This window comes from Triturus cristatus, chromosome 12 (assembly GCF_964204655.1).
Source record: "Triturus cristatus chromosome 12, aTriCri1.1, whole genome shotgun sequence".
Lineage (NCBI taxonomy): Eukaryota > Metazoa > Chordata > Amphibia > Caudata > Salamandridae > Triturus > Triturus cristatus.
Window position 1 is genome coordinate 42,332,809 of NC_140595.1, and position 18,890 is coordinate 42,351,698.

The 18,890-nt window shown below is 50.5% G+C and overlaps 1 protein-coding gene across 1 annotated transcript in view; it reads right to left on the reverse strand.

Annotated features, from left to right (window-relative positions):
• LOC146772369 (tropomyosin alpha-1 chain-like) overlaps positions 1 to 4,372 on the reverse strand; it is a 41,891-nt gene extending 37,519 nt beyond the window's left edge. The window contains exon 1 of the mRNA XM_085637390.1: positions 3,962 to 4,372. Within this exon, the coding sequence (XP_085493516.1) occupies positions 3,962 to 4,075 (114 nt within the window). The 5' untranslated portion in view covers positions 4,076 to 4,372. The remainder of the gene's footprint in view (positions 1 to 3,961) is intronic.
• Between the last annotated feature and the right edge of the window lie 14,518 nt (positions 4,373 to 18,890).

Consider the following 18,890-nt stretch of genomic DNA (forward strand, 5'->3'; position numbering starts at 1 on the left):
CCATTCAAGCCTAGAGACCTTCTATTAGTATAATAATACTGGCCTACTAGCTAAGGGAAGGTGGCTGTATTCCACTGTCATTTGTAATATGATTTCTCCCTTCATTTTCTATGGTATTGTAACAATTCTGATGGTTTTAATTATAATCATTTGTCTGCTTATGTTAGCCAAAGTACTGCATCTTAGGACACGTAGTTTATAAATAAACCTTTTAAACTTTACCGTGTCTCTGATTACTCTTGTTGTGGACTGATATGAGAATAATAGCGAACAGGTATTTCTGATTCCCATCATTCCTGAGAGTACTCTAAGTCGCTTGTTCTGGGTTGTCTATACATTGGGACCTCCGAGAGAATACGGATAACGAATGGGACACTGATGCTGGTCGGATAGGGGTTCTGGGTACTGAGGTGAGTTTTTTGGTACACCACAATTCACTGAGGTACTGGTTTCCTGCGCATAGTTCTGTGCATGAGCAGAATCCCTGCAACAACCCGTCAGCTGCTTGTGCAACAACTATATAGTTTATGAGTCAATCTTGCATTACTGCTGGTGTTTCTGCTGTGCATGTCATGAATACAAGGGAGGTTTGCGCAACTAATCCCTAAACTTATTTATTATTCTGTGTACATGGAAGAAGCTTGTGGTGCGACTGTCTTTTCTCAACTTATTGTGTATTTGAGAAGTTTGCACTACTTCTGTATGCACTGTACCTTTTGTGTGAAGTTTGCACTGTTGCGGTGCGTACTCTACCTTTTATGTGTTTGTGTGAAGTTTTCACTGTTGTTGCCTGTACTACCAATCATTTTGTGCGTTTGGAAAGCTTGCACTGTTGCTGTGTGTACTACACCTTTTGTACAAACCTTGCACTGTTGCTGTACGTTCTATACTTTTTGTGTGTTTGTGACGATTGCAATGTTGCTGTGTGTAATATACCTTTTGTGTGAAGAGTGCACTGTTTCTGTCCGTGCTATGCTTACTGTGGGTTTGTGAAGCTTGCACTGTTGCTGTCCATACTATGCTTAGTGTAGGTTTGTGAAGCTTGCAGTGTTGCTGTCGGTTCTATACATTTTGTGTGTTTGTGTGAAGCTTGAATGTTGCTGTCCGTACTATACCTTTGTGTGAAACCTGCACTGTTGCTAAGTGTTTGTACCTTTTGTGTGTGCTTGTGTAAAGCTTACACTGTTGCTGACTGTACTATACCTTCTATTGTGGATTTGTGTGAACTTTACACTGCTGTTGCCTGTGAAATAATTGTTTGTGTGCGGGCAAAGCTTGTACAGCTGTTATCTGCACTGTGAAACACACAGCCCTGCAGAGATATTCTGCTTCGGTGCTATTTAAAGTACCACAGCCCTCCTTGCTGAGAAGTGTGGGCTCAGTTCCAAGTGTGCCTTCATGCCCCTCAACACTTGGAGTCTCCCCTGAGACTCCCAGCCATCATTTAATTTTGAATATTCCAATCAAAAAGGATGTATGGCGCAGGTGTAATACAGATTTTGAATAAGGCATCATACGTAATATCAGAGTACGCGCTCCCAATTAGCATGTTTTGCCTCTTTTAAACCCTTTTTACTTGGACATGTTTCCCTGGGTTTTTAATGCCAAAATGTAACAAAGGAAAATTGATGAGTCAGTGGTAAAATCCCATTTGTGGCCAAATCTGGATTTGCACAATTACAATGATGTTCAGAATGAGGTATTAATTATTAAGGTAATAGCTCTTCGTTCCATTGAGGATGACAGCTTCGGGCACAAATAGCTTCATGTTCGAGAAATTGAGTTTGTAAAAGTAGTCGCAAATTGCACATCAACTTTTACCTAATCATTTTTTATTTTACAAAACGACCTATGTACTAATAGATCAGGTCACAAAATACAGAATAGTAGTGGGTTGCAATTCGACCAACCTCACCAGTATTCACAAGGTAAGCCTCAGCTTGCGACCCACTAAGATTGGCAACATACACAATGTTGGTACCCTGCGTGAGCCAGCTGACAACCATATCTGTAATTGCTGTTAACTGAAGCATTGGTTTTCAAAATACAGCCTGTTTCGCTTAAAAAACGGAATGCGTTTAGAAAAAAATTAAAAGTGCCAAATGCCTTGTTTATTTATTTGAGAGTTTCATATAGCGCTAGCTAGACCCAAATGTATCCAAGCGCTTTACAACAGTAAATGTTCACATCAAAGATAACAAGTCTATACAGAGCATCTGAGTCAGAGAGCTTTACCACAGTAAATGTTCACAACATAGATCACAAGTAGTATATACAGAGCAGCTAAGTATAAAATTGTGCAGTTGTTGTTTCGGAGTTCGCGTGTGGGATTTAGCAATTCCAGGTCCAATGTTCCAGAAGCAGGGTAGGCCGGGGTCCCGTGGGGGACTGTCCACTCCTAAATAACATTTTTGTCAACATACACAAAGGGGAAGGAGCCCCTTGGGGACCCTTCCTGTTTGGGAATGGGTTACCACCTCCTTTGAGTTGGTGGTAAGATATTAATGTTTTGCTACCAGGTTTTAGTGGCAAAACATGATCCTGCATTGGGTGAGGAGATGGCATCCTGCACAGACGTGACAGAAGCATTATCTGGAATAGGGTGAAAGAAGCATTACAAGGGATACGGTGAAAGGGAGATTTATCTGGCATGGCTGAGCAGAGAATTATCAGGAGTAGAGGCGATAGGTGGAAAATGAGCACCAATGGGTTGTGCCATAAAACACCCAATATTTAAGGAACAGAAGATACTTCAGTTTGAGAGTGTGCAGTGTAAATGCCTAACATTAGAATCATGAAAAAGCTCAAAATTCTAATATTGTGACATTTTATTCCAAAGCAGTTGCTTGCACCAATTTTTTACAGAAACGCGAAACCCGACAGAGATATTATTTTGCTTGTGAAAAGAACAATTTTGCTAACGGGTGTGCACAGTAAGTATCATGCCACGAAACATCAGGAAGCACCAAGATCCTGGGAAATTTCCTGTGTTTCAAGAAAACTTGCAAAAATAAGCAGTTTCTGGTGCATTTTGCAAAAACAGAAAACATTCACGCCCGTCTAGTTGACACATCCGGACTAAATTCCTATAATCCAGGTGTTGCCAAAGAGGTAAGTGACAGTTCACCCCCTTGTTGACTTTGAATGGCCTTGATTTTATCCACTAATTTTGGTAAGAAACAGTTTGCGATCAAACATCCTCATTGTGTGAAAACTTGCGCCTACGCCACATATACAAAGTGTATTAACAGCCGCAGAACCTTGGGTTTGATAACCTGAGGGTTAGCGGCCGCTAAAACACTTTTTAAAATGCCTTACATCTAATTAACAAATCAGAAAAGGTCTTCCGAATCGTTAAATTGGTTTGATATTTGGAAATAGGGTGTTTAGGGCGTGCCTTCCAAATACCGAGTCCTTATGGTACGTATTAATGCTCCCATTGTCACTTAATTTATGAGACCCTGGTTGGGTATTCGATTCAATGAGGAGAACATCTTGACCTTGTGCAATGCAATAGTTTTTGTTCCAGGCATCAACTAGTTGCCCGTACGTGGTAACAGCGGCGTCGCTTGGGTTGGCAGCACTCGGGCCAAGGCAAGTCTTGTGCCCCCTAACCCGTGGACCCTTAGCACTTCCTGACGCAAATTTTTTAAAAGATAAAACATTTGTAGTAAGAATTTTTTTCCTTTACAAATTTAGCACCCCCTAAGAATATAGCACCCGGGGCAACCGCCCCTGTGCCTGCCCCCTACGCCACGCCACTGCCTGGTGCTGACCCCTGCGTAATACAAAATGAAGGGGCCCACCTGCAGAATGTAGTGATGGACCCCTCAAACTCCCATATCTTACAGATATTCATGGACCTTGGACTAAATGGGGTCCCATGAAGAGTGGGACCCCCTGCACCTCAGTGGCCTGCTTCACTCCCCTGGTTGGACAATCAGCAGCCCCCGCCTGGTACCTGCTTGCACTTGTCCTCCGCCGCCTTCTTGTCCGCCTCCGCCTGCTCCGCGCGGTCAATGGCGTTCTCCTTGTCCAGCTTCAGCATCTGCATCTTCTTCTTGATGGCTTCCATCTTGGCGGAAGGTCTCGGCTCTCCGGCGGAAGCGAGGGGCGCTGCTGGCGGGAACTGGCGTCAGGAAGCGGGGCGAGCACGCTGGGGCCAGCCGAGAGGAGATGTGAGCCCGCTCGGGACCGTCACTTGCTTTAAACGCCTAAAGGGCCAGGATGAAGATTTTGGAAAGTGACCAAGACCCCACAGCTCCCCCACCCTTACTTTTCCCCCCTTCACCCCGTCTTCCTAGGGAATTATCTCGGCATTCTGGGCGGGCCTATCTCGGCGCACTGCCTGTCTCCATGTTTGGGTCGCTCCGTTTTGTTAAGGGGGATACAGCGCTTGTGTTTCCATTTTTAACTTCCTGACAGAAGCAGGTGTTGACATCTGAACACAGCAGGCTTCAAACAAAGCTCATTGTGCCTGGTGAATGAGGAGTGAGGCGCTAATCTCCGGGCTCGTGTGAAAAATGGTCTGGGGGCTCGTGAGCCTCAAACGACCATGTAAAAGAGCGCGAGACAACTGGGGCGGGGGTCACAACTTCAAGGGATGTGTGTGAACTTCATTCGGTCTGCATCAAAGACAGCACCCCCTTTCATCGGTGTCAGTCTGACTCCTGACACAGTGCGCATTTTAACAATAATCCCTCGCCCGCCGTTGAAATTCGTGAATTAGTTCCGTGATTAGTGCATGCCTCTTGTGAAAGTAGTCTATGACAGGGGCTACGAACAAGGGCTGGGAGAACGTGCAAGAGTTCCTTACCCTCAATTTCGAGAACTTTTTGTTTCAAAACTTTGGAATCTTTGAGGAAATGTTAAAAATGTACGAGTTTGTTCGAAATAAAACACATATCGGACAAGAGTCTCTAGAGTGAGGGACATATGGACCTGTGTTCTAGGTCGATTTATCCTGCCACCCCCCGCCAACCACCCGCACTCCACCACAGATGTTGCACGTGGCAGAAGGTGGCACACAAAAAGACATTGCACCTCACCACCCACAGGGATTTGTCCAAATAACTCTCACTGGACAGCAGTGCTGTTTGCTTAATATTTTTATATGCAAAGTGATATTTAAACATATATATATATATATATATTTTTTCCATCTGAGTTTTATATAGCGGCAACTTGACCCGAAGGTATCAGGTATCAGAGCGCTTTACATGAACACCAGTTAAGCTACACAAGAACACATTCATTATTGTTAGCCGGGTGGGGGGGGATTAACTGATTTGCCCAGAATCACAAGATGTTGAGCGTCATTGCCGAGACTCGAACCTGGTTCCCCAGATTTGAGATCCACCACCCTAGCCGTTAGGCCGTATATATGTATTTATTCAATGAAAAAACCCAAAGGATAAAGCAATGTTACAGTTAGGTGAAAATGACAGTTTTACCGTTTTTAATGAACAATTAATGTTGCCATTTCAGACATCATTAGGGATGTTATCAAGAACATGTCACAAGTGATGTAATAGGTGAGGGTACAAGCAGTGCACGTCGGGAAACGACCTTAACAACGCGGGATTAGCCATGCGCGCTGTTTACCCGCAACCAGAATCACGCTTGCCTTAACCATGCATATGCCTTAACGAACAAGTTACTTGCCTTCGGTAACAATATATCTGTAGGAAGCATTAGTTAGTTATAGATTCCTTACCTTAGAATTACCCCCAGGCGTCAGACTGGATCCGGAATGCTTTTTCATCAATAGTACCTCTGTGCGTCAGAAGGTGGCGTCGGTCAGCTCCGCGTTCGTCGTTAGCGTCGTGGTCGCTGGGATGATGTCGCGGTAGCTACTTAGAAACCGCCCTTGCGTGCTGACGTCAGTTCTGTACACGACTTTCCGCGCCAGAAACGCAGAGCCATGCAAGACACTGACCACTGGTGCACAAAACTAGGGCCCTGAAAGGTTGTCCTTAACCCTAGAAATCCGTTCGCAGAACAGGGATGATGGGTGGGGCGGTAAGGAATCTATAACTAACTAATGTTTCTTACAGATATATCGTTACCGAAGGTAAGTAACTTGTTCATCTGAAAGAAACACGTTAGTTATGGATTCCTTACCTTAGAATAGATACCCCAGCAATACAAACCCTGGTGGTGGATCTGCAAACTAATATTACACCAGAAAGTCCTGGAGAACAGAACGGTCAAAAAAGCTGTCTCTCTGGACTTGGCTGTCCAGTAGTGTTTCGTAAAGGTGTGCAACGATGCCCACATAGCTGCCTGACAGATGTCATTCAGAGGAACTCACCGCCCTAAAGCAGTAGTGGCTGCCGTCGCCCTGGTGGAATTGGCACGCATCCGTACTGGGAGCTCCTTCTTCGCCAGAGAATAACAGGCCATGATACACAAAACGACCCATCGAGAGATTGTCCGTTTGTGTGATGCTGACGCTGGTGTATTAATTTTTTGAAACTTCAGCGGGCTGCGAGAGGCTTTGTGGCTGGGGACTGGGGTTTTTATCTGGATGCTTTAAAAACTACTTTATTCTTGGCACTCTCTCCCGTTTTTAAACAATAGAACCACTCTCCATTAGTAGCGGTGCCCGTCCGTGCGATCGGGCCCGTCTACGGTTTGGTCAGCGTTCTAGTCTTTGGTTTTCCACATCAATATAAAGCACGCTGGCGCGGACGCGTGCAGCGGGCGTGCCGATGGCGCTCCGAAGGTGCGCCAAAGGTAAGCCCATCTGCGCCCGTCAGCGTCCGGAATGTGTCTGTGGCCACGACCCCTGGTCAGGTTAACCCCATACGTTATACCTCTCAGATTTTGTTTAAGCATTGGACACAACCGTCTGGGGACTGCGCTCTGTTTAACTTTCATGACAAGGTGGGTTTGTTCCTGTGTACACATTGCCACTTTTCGGTGGTTAAGAACACCAATAGCAACAGCGGGAGTCACGGAGGAACTGCCTGCCTTATCGACTGTGGCAGCAAAGAGACCCTCCCTACACCGGTTATTCCCCGTACTCGCATAGAACCTGTTTCGACTAGGACAGTGGAGCTGGCCCCACTAAAGATGTTCAAGGGCATTCTTTTAAATGTACACTCGGTGGTAAAACACAAATTTGAGCTTGAAATTCTCCTAAGTACACATAACCCCGACATGGTCTTTTTAACGCAGACCTGGGCGGAGGCAGCATCCGCCCCAGACTGGAATGCCGTTCTGCCATCTGGCTATGCAGTTCTGACTCTTGATCGTTCGGGTAGTAGAGGCGGGGGTATCGCAATTGTCCATAAGCAATTTTTTAAAGTCCAGATGAGGACTGTGACAGACCTCCATGCAGAAGCAATCCAATTTTGTATCAAGCTTAAGGACGTAACGATATTCCAAGGCCTGCTGGTCTACCGACCGTCTGGCCCTAGAGCTGCCTTTCCACTGGCCCTCATGTCCCATATGGAATCTTGCACGGACTCAAATTTCTATTCTATTCTTGGCGACTTTAATTTCCACTTGGAATCCAGTACTAATCCAGACACGAACAGACTCCTAGATGTCATGGCAGCTTATGGCCTACATCAGTTAGTGTCCGAACCCACACATGAAGGAGGCCACATCCTTGATGGGCTGTTCTCTAATTACCCAGATGTCACCTAATGTAAGGTTGATGCGCTTCCTTGGACCGACCACAAAGCAGTATTCTTTGAGGGCATGGCCTGGCTGGCCAGCTCGGGTACTTCTCATAAACCTGTTAAAGTCATGTTCCAGCGGTGGACCAGGATCACCAGTAATGGCCTAGCGGCCGCCCTTGACCACCCCCCCCCCACTTTAGACGGAGATAACGATGTGCCAGCAGCCCAGTTTGATGAATGGATCTCGGTAGCGGTCAATTGTGTCGCTCCCACACAGACGGCCACACTTAATAGGTGTCCGGCCGGAGCCCCGTGGTACGGCCCTGAACTTAAACAATTAAAAGTTCAATTCAGACGGTACGAGCGTCTGTGGAGAGTGGATTATAGCAGGGTCAGTAAAGACCTCTATAATGTCGCCCTTAATAAATATAAAGAGGCCATTCTTTTAGCCAAGACAATATATTTCACGGGGAAAATCCAGGCTGCAGGTAACTCTGCCAAATAACTTTTTAAATCTGTGTCCCTTCTGGCCAAACCCCATCAGGGCAGTTTGTTTCGCCCTGGCCAGGCCTTTTGTAACCAGCTGGCAACTTTCTTCTATGATAAGGTCCAGACAATATATGATGACCTGTTCAACCTTTCAACCCCACTCTCTGTTCAAGGTTTACATCAACCTTCTTGGCCTCCCGATACTAGTCAGGGCGGTTTTATGAGTTTTGGGTCACTATCTGTCAAGGCAGTAGTGATATGTTAAAAACCACCAAATCAGGTTCAGTTCTCGATCCCTGTCCCCCGTCGGTCATGCATCTGGTTGCGGACAAGATTAGTCCGACCCTCATGCTTTTGATAAATCAAGCGCTGGCATCAGGGACTTATCCTATTGCCTGGAAGACGGCTCGCGTTAGACCAATCTTGAAGAAAGCTACTCTTGATCCCACCGATTGTAAAAACTACCGACCAATTTCTGGTCTGCCCCTGGTCGCTAAGATCATGGAAAGGCATATGAATGCCAGGCTAACTGAGTATCTGGACGGCAATAACTTGCTTGATGTGTCTCAGCATGGCTTCTGTTCGAAACACTCCACCGAGTCTGCTCTGATTGCTGCGGCGGAGGGAATTCGGGCAGCAGTCGATAGGGGTGGGAGGGCTATTTTAGTCCTCCTCGACCTGTCGGCTGCTTTCGACACCGTCAATCATACGGTGTTGGTACACCGACTAAAGGAGGTAGGCATCAGTCAGCGAGCTCTGGCCCTTCTCTCTTCTTTTCTGCACGATCGACAGCAATCATTGAACTGGGAGGGTTTAAAATCAGACAATTTTAATTTGCCCTGTGGTGTTCCACAGGGTTCAGCCTTATCCCCGACCCTGTTCAATCTTTATGTGAGGCCGTTGGCCACCGTTGTCAGGAAGCATGGCTTTGCTTTTGTGTCCTACGCGGACGACTCGCAACTGGTTATCTCGTTATCGGATAGACCAGAGCTAACAGCGGCAAGGTTCCATGCTTGTCTTAAGGACATCATGGCCTGGATGACGCAAAGTTTTCTAAAAATTAATACAGAGAAGACCGAAGTCATGGAATTTGGGAATGGACCACCAATTTGGAATAATCTTTAGTGGCCATCAGAGGCAGGAGTCTGTCCTCTCCCTGTGGAGAAGGTCAGAAATCTTGGCGTGATTTTCGACAATAAAATGAATATGTCAGCTCATGTTAACAGCATAACCTCTGCCTGTTTTTTTCTGCTTAAAACCCTCCGTAAAAATTTTCCTTTTATTCCCAAGGTACTCCAGAAGATGGTAATGGCCGCTCTTTTCATGTCAAGACTCGACTATTGTAATTCGATGTTCTTGGGCATTGATAAGTTCCAGATCAGTAAAATCCAATCCTTGCAGAACGCCGCTGTTCGCGTTCTGTTACAACTTCCGAAAGGCCACCCCACCTCCGAAGCAAGAAGATCACTACACTGGCTCCCTGTCCAACAGAGAATTGAGTACAAGGCACTCTGCCTGGTGCACAAGGCACGCTATGGTGGTGGTTCCACTTACTGTCAGAATCTGTTCAGACTTTACGTCCCCCCCTCGTGACCTACGATCGGCCAATCTCAGCCTTATCTGCACTTCGAGATATAGACGTGCTAGATGGGGTGGCCACTTATTTTCCACCTGTGCAACTCAACTATGGAACAAGCTCCCTGTCACCTTACGCCTTCAGCCAGATCTCCTTTCTTTTAGGAAAGCCTTGAAGTCTACGATGTTTAATGTCTAGTAGTCATTTACCTCCATCTCTGTCTTGCTTCTCACACTTCAGCGCCAAGACGCCACTGGTATTCGAGCGCTTAACAAGCTTTTTTTAAACTTTATACTTATTTGTGTACGGCACAACCTTTTTTGGCGCCCACGTAGCCAACAAAGAGTTGGCCATCCACCCGGAACTGTTTGGTACGATCTAGAGAAAAAGACAACGCACGTTTTGGGTCCAGACGGTGAAGCCGCTCTTCCTCTTTGGAAGGATGCGGAAAGAAGTTGGGCAAAGTGATGGTCTGCCCAATGTGAAAGGCAGTGACAACCTTTGGAACAAAGGATGGACGGGTCCTGAGGACAACCTTGTCAGGATGCACAGACAGAAAAGGAGGCTTTGAGGAAAGGGCCTGGAGCTCACTCACTCGTCTGGCAGAATGCAGCTTTGAGAGTCAAAAGCCTCAAAGAACAGTTGTGAAGCGGCTCGAAGGGAGCGCACATTAAAAAGGTTAAAATTAGGTTCAAGTCCCACTGAGACATAACAATAGGAATAGGAGGAAAGAGATGAGTTATACCTTTCAAGAAGCGATTAACAACAGGGGACTTGAAAAGAGAAGGCTGATGTGGAAGCCGAAGGAAGGCAGAAATGGTCGAGAAATAGCCCTTCATAGTGCCCAGAGCAGAGCCCTGCTGGGCCAAAGAAAGGAGGAAAAAAGAACCTCAGTAAGAGGGGCAGAGAGGGGATCCACAGCCTTTGCTGTGCACCATGCCACAAACTTGTTCCACCGATAGGTGTATACCGTCTTAGTGGAGGGACGCCTGGCTGCCAAGATAACATCGCAGACTTCGGGAGGCAGGTCGAACGACATCAACTGCCGTCGCTCAATCTCCACGCAAGGAGGTGGAGGCTGGACAGGTTCGGGTGGAGGACCATCCCCTGTTGCTGCAACAGAAGATCCTCCCAAAGAGGCAGTCGGGTTGGAGGATCGATGGCCATGTTGAGCAGCTCGGAATACCAGACTCTTTGTGCCCAATCCGGAACCACAAGAATTACTTGGGCCTGGTCGTGCCTGATCTTCTTCAGCACTCTGGGCAGAAGTGGTATAGGCAGAAAGGCGTATAACAGACCGCAACGTCACACGCGACGAAAAATGTCACCTAGCGAGTTCCGCCTTGGAAATTCCAACGCGCAGAATTGCTGACATTGCGCGTTGTCTTCGGTGGCGAATAGATCTAACCAAGGCTCTCCCCACTGTCGAAAGAGACCTTGCACCACCTCCGAGTGAAGACGCCAAGCGTGATCCATCATGCACCTGCGGCTGAGTTCGTCCACTCTGGCGTTCAGGGAACCTGCCAGGTGTTGAGCCACCTGGGATATGCCCTGATGTTCCAGCCATGTCCAAAGGCGAAGGGCATCCTGACATAGGGTCCACAACCTCACCCGCCTGGTTAGTTGCAGTATCACATGGTGGTGGTGTTGTCCATGAACACCTGCACTACTCTTCCCCGGACAGAGGGAAGGAATGCCTTGAGTGCAAGACGAATCGCCCTGAGTTCCAGAAGGTTGATATGGAGCCCATACTCCGCCGGAGAACAGAGGCCTCTGATATCCGCCCCTCCCACGTGGCCGCTCCATCCCAGAAGGGATACGTTCGTCACATCTGTGTGGTCTGGTTGGGGAAGGGAGAGGGATCTGCCGTTGACCCAATCCTGGTTCGTGAGCCACCACTGCAATTGTCGTGCAGTGCCCTCCGAAATCTGGACGCAATCGGAAAGATTCCCCTGATGCTGCGCCCACTTGAACTTCAGGTCCCACCGCAGGGCCCGCATATTCCACCTGACATGATCGACCAGCAGGATACAGGAGGCCATGAGGCCCAGCAGCCTCAGGGTCATCCTGACCGAAACCCGGGATAGAGGCTGAAAGATCGCATTCATTGCCTGAATATCCTGGACTCGCTGTTCGGGAGGATAGACCCGAAACCACGTCATGTCCAGAACCGCTCCAATGAAAAGGAGCTTCTGAGAGGGGGGTTTGCAGGTTCCAGTCTATCAAGGAGGGGGTCTGTCGAAGAGCCAGGTTTTGAGGTTTCTTGCGAAAATGGGGAGCGATGTTATCTGTCTGAGGTGGAGCGGAAGGTCGTTCCAGGCTCTGGCCGCGAGGAAGGAGAAGGAGCGGCCTCCCAATCTGGTCTTTCTGGTGCGGGGGACCACGGCGTAGGAGAGCTGGGCTGATCGTAGGGTCCTTTGGGGTGCGTGGAATTTGAGTCGGCTATTTAGGTATGCTGGTCCAGGATGATTCCTAGGATGCGTGCGTGGTCCGTGGGGGTTGGCGGGCTTGCGAGGGCGGGGGGCCACCAGGTGTCGTTCCAGGCGTCTGGGTTTGGGCCCATGATGAGTACTTCCGTTTTGTTGGTGTTTAGTTGTAGGCAGCTGTTTTTCATCCATTTGGCGATGGCTTCCATGCCTTCTCAAAAGTTGTGTCTGGCGGCACTTCTGCACATTGATGGAGAACCCCAGCAAATGCAGAAGGTCGGCTGTAGTCTGCAGGTGGGAAACGACTGCTTGGGGCGAGCCCGCCTTCAACAACCAGTCATCGAGATAGGAGAAGACTGAAACCCCCGATCTGCGCAGATGAGCTGCGACCACCACCATTACTTTTGAGAACACCCGAGGGGCGCTGGTAAGGCCAAAGGGGAGCACGGTAAATTGAAAATGCTCGTGGCTTACCGTGAACCGCAGGTAACGCCGGTGGGCCGACGGGAAGGGGATGTGAAAATAAGCGTCCTGCAAGTCCAACCCTACAATCCAGTCTTCTGGGTCGAGGGCAGACAAGACCTGAGCAAGCGTCAACATCTTGAACTTCTCCTTCCAGAGGAAGCGGTTGACGTTCCTGAGATCCAAGATAGGACGCAGGCCCTTGTCCTTCTTGGGGACCAGAAAGTAGTGGGAATAACAACCACGACCTACTTCTGGGACAGGAACGTGCTCGATGGCCCCCTTGGCCAAGAGAGCCATAACTTCCTGCTGGAGAAGGGCCAGGTGATCCTCCGACATGCGGTGGTATTGCGGTGGCATGGCTGGAGGGGTAGTCTCGAAGGGAAGGGAGTAGCCCCTTCAGACTATCTGCAAAATCCACCTGTCCGACATGATGGTGCGCCAGAGGGGGAGGTGATGGGTAATCCTGCCGCCCACTGGCATTTGATGGGCCTGAAATGTCGGACTAGGAAGGTTTGGAGGCAGCTGCAGAGGGGGGGTCGGTGGACTGGCCCGCCCGCTGGCACTACGGAACCACGACGGTTGTTCCCATGTCCCCGGCCCCGCAAAGGGTGGGTAACTTGCTGCAGTCTGTGGCTCTGGGTGGGACGTAGCGGGGCACCCCTTCTATAGCCACGAAAGGGGCGAAAAGCAGACTGCGCGGGTTGGCTGGAGAGGCCCAAGGACTTGGCCTTAGCTCGTGAGTCCTTGAAACGCTCTAAAGAGTTGTCTGCTTTGTCGCCAAAATGGCGACGGCCATCAAAGGGCATGACCATGAGGGTATTCTGGACATCCCCGGAAAAGCCAGTCGACCTCCTCCAGGCGTAGCGTCGAAGAGCTACCGACGTGGAAATCGTCCTGCCCAGAGAGTCGGCGGTATCCAGCCCACAACCGATGGTAAACTTTGCCGCATCCCTCCCAGCGGCAATAGCCTGGGAGAGCACTGTCCGGGCCACCTTCGGACACTGAAGCAGCACCTGCGCAACCGTATCCCACACAGAGTGGGAGTAACGGCCCAATAGACATGTGGTGTTTACCGACCGCAGTCCCAAGATTGCGGAAGAGAACATTTTCTTTCCAAGATGGTCAAGCTTCTTGGATTCCCTTTCCGGTGAGGCGACAGGGAAAGCGCTTTTGGAAGTGGAGGCTTGGACCACCAAGCTCTCTGGAGTGGGGTGTTGGGAGCGGAAAGTGGGGTCGCCCGGGGCCGGGCGGTGGCGTCGGACAATCATCCTATCCACGGCAGCCCCTGTGTTGGGCCTGGACCACTTGCCCAAAAGGACGTCGGTAAGGGCCTCACTGAACGGCAGCAGGGGCTCCGAAGAGCTCGCTGCCAGCTGAAGCACCTCTGTCAGGAGGTTAGTCCTGACCACCACCGTATGAAGCTTGAGGCTGGGGGCCTCGGCCGCCCTACGCAACACCACTGCATATGACGCTCCCTCCTCCGTAGCCACGGTAGGAGGAGACAACATGCCAAGGTCAGGAGCTGTATCAAGACCACTGGCATCCCCCAGTTCCTCTCTCCAGTCCTGCTCAGATTCCATCTGATCAGTTAAAGGGTCACCTGACCCCTCCCAACCCCCCTCCTCCTCCTCAGGGTGCCAATCTGGCTGAAAAGGGACCCAAGGAGTGAACAGGGGCACAAAAACCCCTCTCGGCGCCGGGCGACGTCGGACCGGCTCTACGTAGGGATGGAGGCCGGGGTCGACGCTGGAGGGGGACACGACCTGCATCGGTTACGGTGCCGCAGGAAGCGGCACAGGTGGAGGCATAATGAGGTCAACCGGCGCAGATCCGGATCCAGGCCTGGATCCAAGGGGGGCCTGCGGCACCGCGGTCGGAGCCGACGGCAGAGAAGGCCTAGGCCCCCCAACCGAGTCCGCGTGGCCCGAAGGCGCACCGATGGGTTTGGGCCGCTCAAAGATGGCATGCATTGCTTCGTAGAATGTACGAAGCTGGGCGGGAGTCGCTTTGGGTCCCTGAAAGGGAAGGGAGGCCGGAGTCGACTCTTCAGGCTCCGCGCTCGGAGCTGCGGGAGGGGCACAGCCCGCATCCCTCGTCCCGTCAGCCGACCGATGGGGAGAAGTCGAAGAGCGACGATGCTTCTTCGACTTCTTCTTGTGCTTCGACTTACCCGACCTCCAGTGCAAAGACTTTGATGACTTGGAAAAGTGGTGATGGCTCCGCGACCGTTCCCTCGACCTCCCTCGCGACCGAGACCTCGAACGGCACGGAGCCGACTGCTGGCGCACAAGCAGCTTTCGGGACCACTCCCGCAAAGCCTTCGGCGCCATCGACCGGCAGTCGGAGCACGACTTTGGGTCGTGGTCATGCTCCAGGCAGCAGAGACACATGCGGTGCGGATCCGTAACTGATATCATGCGGTGACAGGACCCACAAGCCTTGATGCCGGGCATCCCTCGTGCACCAGGAGTCAATGGACTCAAACAAGAAGTCGACAAAAGTCGAGAAAAAAGTAAGTAAAAAAGTGATTGGAGGTACCGCTCTCTCAGGATCTGCGCTGGCTGGCACGGAAAAAGAAAGAACTGACGTCAGCGTTTGAGGGCGGTGTCTAAGTAGCTACGGTGACATCATCCTGGCGACCACGACGCCAATGACGGACACGGAACCGACCGACCGACGCCACCTTCTGACGCGCAGAGGTACTGCTGACGAAAAAGTTTTCCAGATCCAGTCTGACGCCTGGGGGTAACTCTGAGGTAAGGAATCTATAACTAACGTGTTTCTTTCAGATAACGCATATGCGTGGTTAAGGCAATGCACGGTCTAAATGCAGAGCGGATGGGCGGGCACAGGAAGAGGGTAGCTTTTAGGGCAGGGTATAGATTGTTAGGGTGTAGGGCAGGGGAAAATGGACAGTTTTTTGGACTGGGGACAGGGGTATGATCTTTAGCACACATGTCCCTTTACCAATCATGTCGAAATTGCGTGGTAAAGGCATGCGTGGTAAAGACGCGGCCGTGGTTAAGTCTGCATGGTTCAGGCATGCGTTGCTCTATCATACAACTGTGCATGGCGAGTGAGCATCAGGAAATATTAAATCATGATATGACACATTTGTAATTTCTTATAATCTGTACCTCATTCTCACATGAAGGGCCCATTTTAATGGGCCCGCAGGCATGCTTCTTCATCGAGCCTCTATCACACTGCACTAATTAAACTCTTCCTGCTCAATGCCTGCAATTTAACTGCAATTCAGCCGCAGTGTCTGTGCGTGGACGTGGAAGTAGAGGTGGCGAGCCACTGAAAGCTCGAGCCAGGCTTGAGCCTGAAGCCGGGCTCTGGCACAGCTCGAGGTCTTGTTGGGACCTTGAGCCCAGAACGAGCCGAGCCTTCATGTGGCTTCAGCCTGCCTCCCTCCCGGTACATGGATGTGGCATTACAGCAAGAGCTGCCCGCTTTGCCTCTCGGCGTTTGGCTCCACATCCTGTGATTCTGGGCAAATGACAATCTCCCCATCCATATATATAATGAATGGTGACTTTGTGCAATGTCATTGGTGCTCATGTGAAGCAGTTCCAATACCTACAGGTCAAGTTCGCCCTACATAAAAACTGTAGAAAAATGCACAAATAGGTATAAACAATGCCTTAAAATAAATAAAGACAAATAGATACTAATTTACTGGCTCATTTGTACGAAGTGAAACCAAAAAACCTGGATAAATCACAGCTTCCCTGTTTTCTTTTTTTTTTTAAATAGTTTTTATTCGTTAACAAACACCTACATTGCCGGCCCCTGAAGCCCCAGAGGTACCGGCCCAAGCATTGCACCCATAATGTCATTGACATTTTACCATAGTAGGATACTTGAAAATGCATTTCAATTGAAAAACAAACCCCCCAACCCTCCCCCCCCCCACCTCCCGGATCCCCCCCGACCGCACCATATCATATCTAACAAGCGACATCTTGAATGGGCATACGCTAGACAGTTCCGACCCCAGTCCCTGCGCGCGCCCCCGGGGAACTAGATGGACACCTCCTCCCGCTCCTCCGGAACCGGCTCCAGGGGAAGACCCCTGTATTCTGCCCAACGCTTCCATATCTTGTAATGTTTACGGGGGCACCCCCTCGTTGCAAATATGGAGTGCTCCAAGCCCATGCTAAAGTCCAAACCCCTCTTCCTTACATTCAGAGAAGGAGCCGCCGGAGCCTTCCATGCCCGGGCGATATCCCTCTTAGCCAGTGTAAGGCCCAACAGCAGTAAATGTCTCTTATATATATTGCCACCAATATCGTCCATAACGTGCAGAAGTGTCAACTTAGGGTCTGCGGGAAGATCCCAACCCAGCACCTCGGATAAACAAGACAACACCCCTCTCCAAAACCGGGATAGTTACCCACAGAGCCATACTGTATGAAAGAAGGAGCCCTCCTCCCGCCCGCATTGGAGACACTCCGGAGAGACAATCAGGCCCGCCCGCCACAGCCTCCTACGGGTAAAGTAAGCCCTATGTAGGTATTTAAATTGTATGAGGCGTAGTCGGATCGCTATGGCTGCCCCCCGGGGCGAGGCCAATGCCTCCGTCCAGTCCGTCTCGTCGAGGGGGCCAACATCGTCCTCCCATTTCCCTTTGAGACGCTGGAGCGAGGGGGAGCTGTGAATAATGAGCGTTCGGTATATCTTGGAGATTTTCCGCTCTTGTAGGTCACCCATAAAGAGCTTCGCTTCCACTGGGCTAAAGTCAGCTATGGAGTCTAGGCCCGCCAGACTGGGGGAGAGTGCATGACGGAACTGGAGGTACCTATAAAACTGTGTCTGCGGCATGCCAAATTCTTGTTGAAGATCCTGGAAGGACTTCAAAACGCACCCCCGCACCACATCGCCTATGGTGGATATGCCTATCCGATCCCACCCCTCAAACCCTGACAGGGCCGCAATCTGCGGTAGTCGCCCATTGTGCCACAGGGGGGTTTCCCGCGTGATCACGTTCCACCACCCAATTCGTTTCAGCGCCTGGCACCAAATCTGGAAGATTACTCGCGTCACCGGTGGCAAGCGCGCCCGATCCACAGCGCTATATAGCAGGGTGTGCAGTGTGTGTGGGACCATGAGCCGCCGCTCCACAGCATTTGCCGTGTCCCCCCTATCCCCATACCACCACTCATTCAGAACTAGCAGGTGGGAGGCCTGATAATAGGAGAGCAGATCTGACGTAGCCAGACCCCCTTCATATGTTGAGAGGAAGCACGTCCGTAGGGCCACCCGAACCACCCCACCCTCCCACAGGAACTGACCCAGGGTCGAGTTCACCCGATGGAACCAGTCCGGTGGCATCACATACGGGTGATTCTGCAGTTGGTACAAAAGGCGGGGAAGAGCCACCATCTTGAAAATCGCAGATCGGCCGAAGATGGTGAGCGGCATGCAGGTCCACAATTTAATATCTTGACATACACGCTCCCACACGGGCACCACATTACGCCCCCAAGAAACCGCCGGGGTAGTTGATAAGAATACGCCTAAATACTGAAGCCCCCCCACCGCCATCGCACCAGGGACGCCCACCCCTGCAACTGAGTCGGACCCCCCAATACTCACAGGGTAGACTTCTGGGGGTTCATGAAGAGACCCGACATCTCCCCAAATATCTGCATAATACGGAGTAGCCGGGGCCCCGTGCGGTCAAGGTCTGTCAGAAAAAAGAGGACGTCATCCGCATAGAGGGCTAAACGATCGGCAAGCCCGTTCTCCCACTCAAATCCGGAGATTTGCGCGTCCATCCGCACCCACACCGCCAAGGGTTCCATGGCCAGGGCAAACAGATACGGGGACAGGGGGCACCCCTGGCGTGTTCCATGCCGTACGGGGAACATCAATGAGGACGCCCCCGCTACCCTGACCGAAGCTGTAATCTCCGTATAGAGAAGCCGCACATAGGATAGGAACCGCGGCCCGAAGTTCAAGCGTTGCAGCAGCAGGAACATATATCGCCAGCTAAGGGAGTCGGACGCCCGAACCATGTCCGCCAACAACAGGGCTGCTGGAACCCCCAACCGCTGCACTTCAGCGATCGCCACATGGGCCCGCCGAATGTTATGTTGCGTGGCACGGGAGGGGATAAACCCCGCCTGGTCCGGGTGGACCAACGAGGTGATGTATGGCCGAAGACGATTGGCCAAAGCTTTCGCCAGAATTTTTGCCTCTACATTGATGAGGGAGATCAGACGATACGAGGCGTGCTCCTCCGGGGATCTGCCTGGCTTGTGGAACACTACAATCTCAGCATGCCTCCAGTCC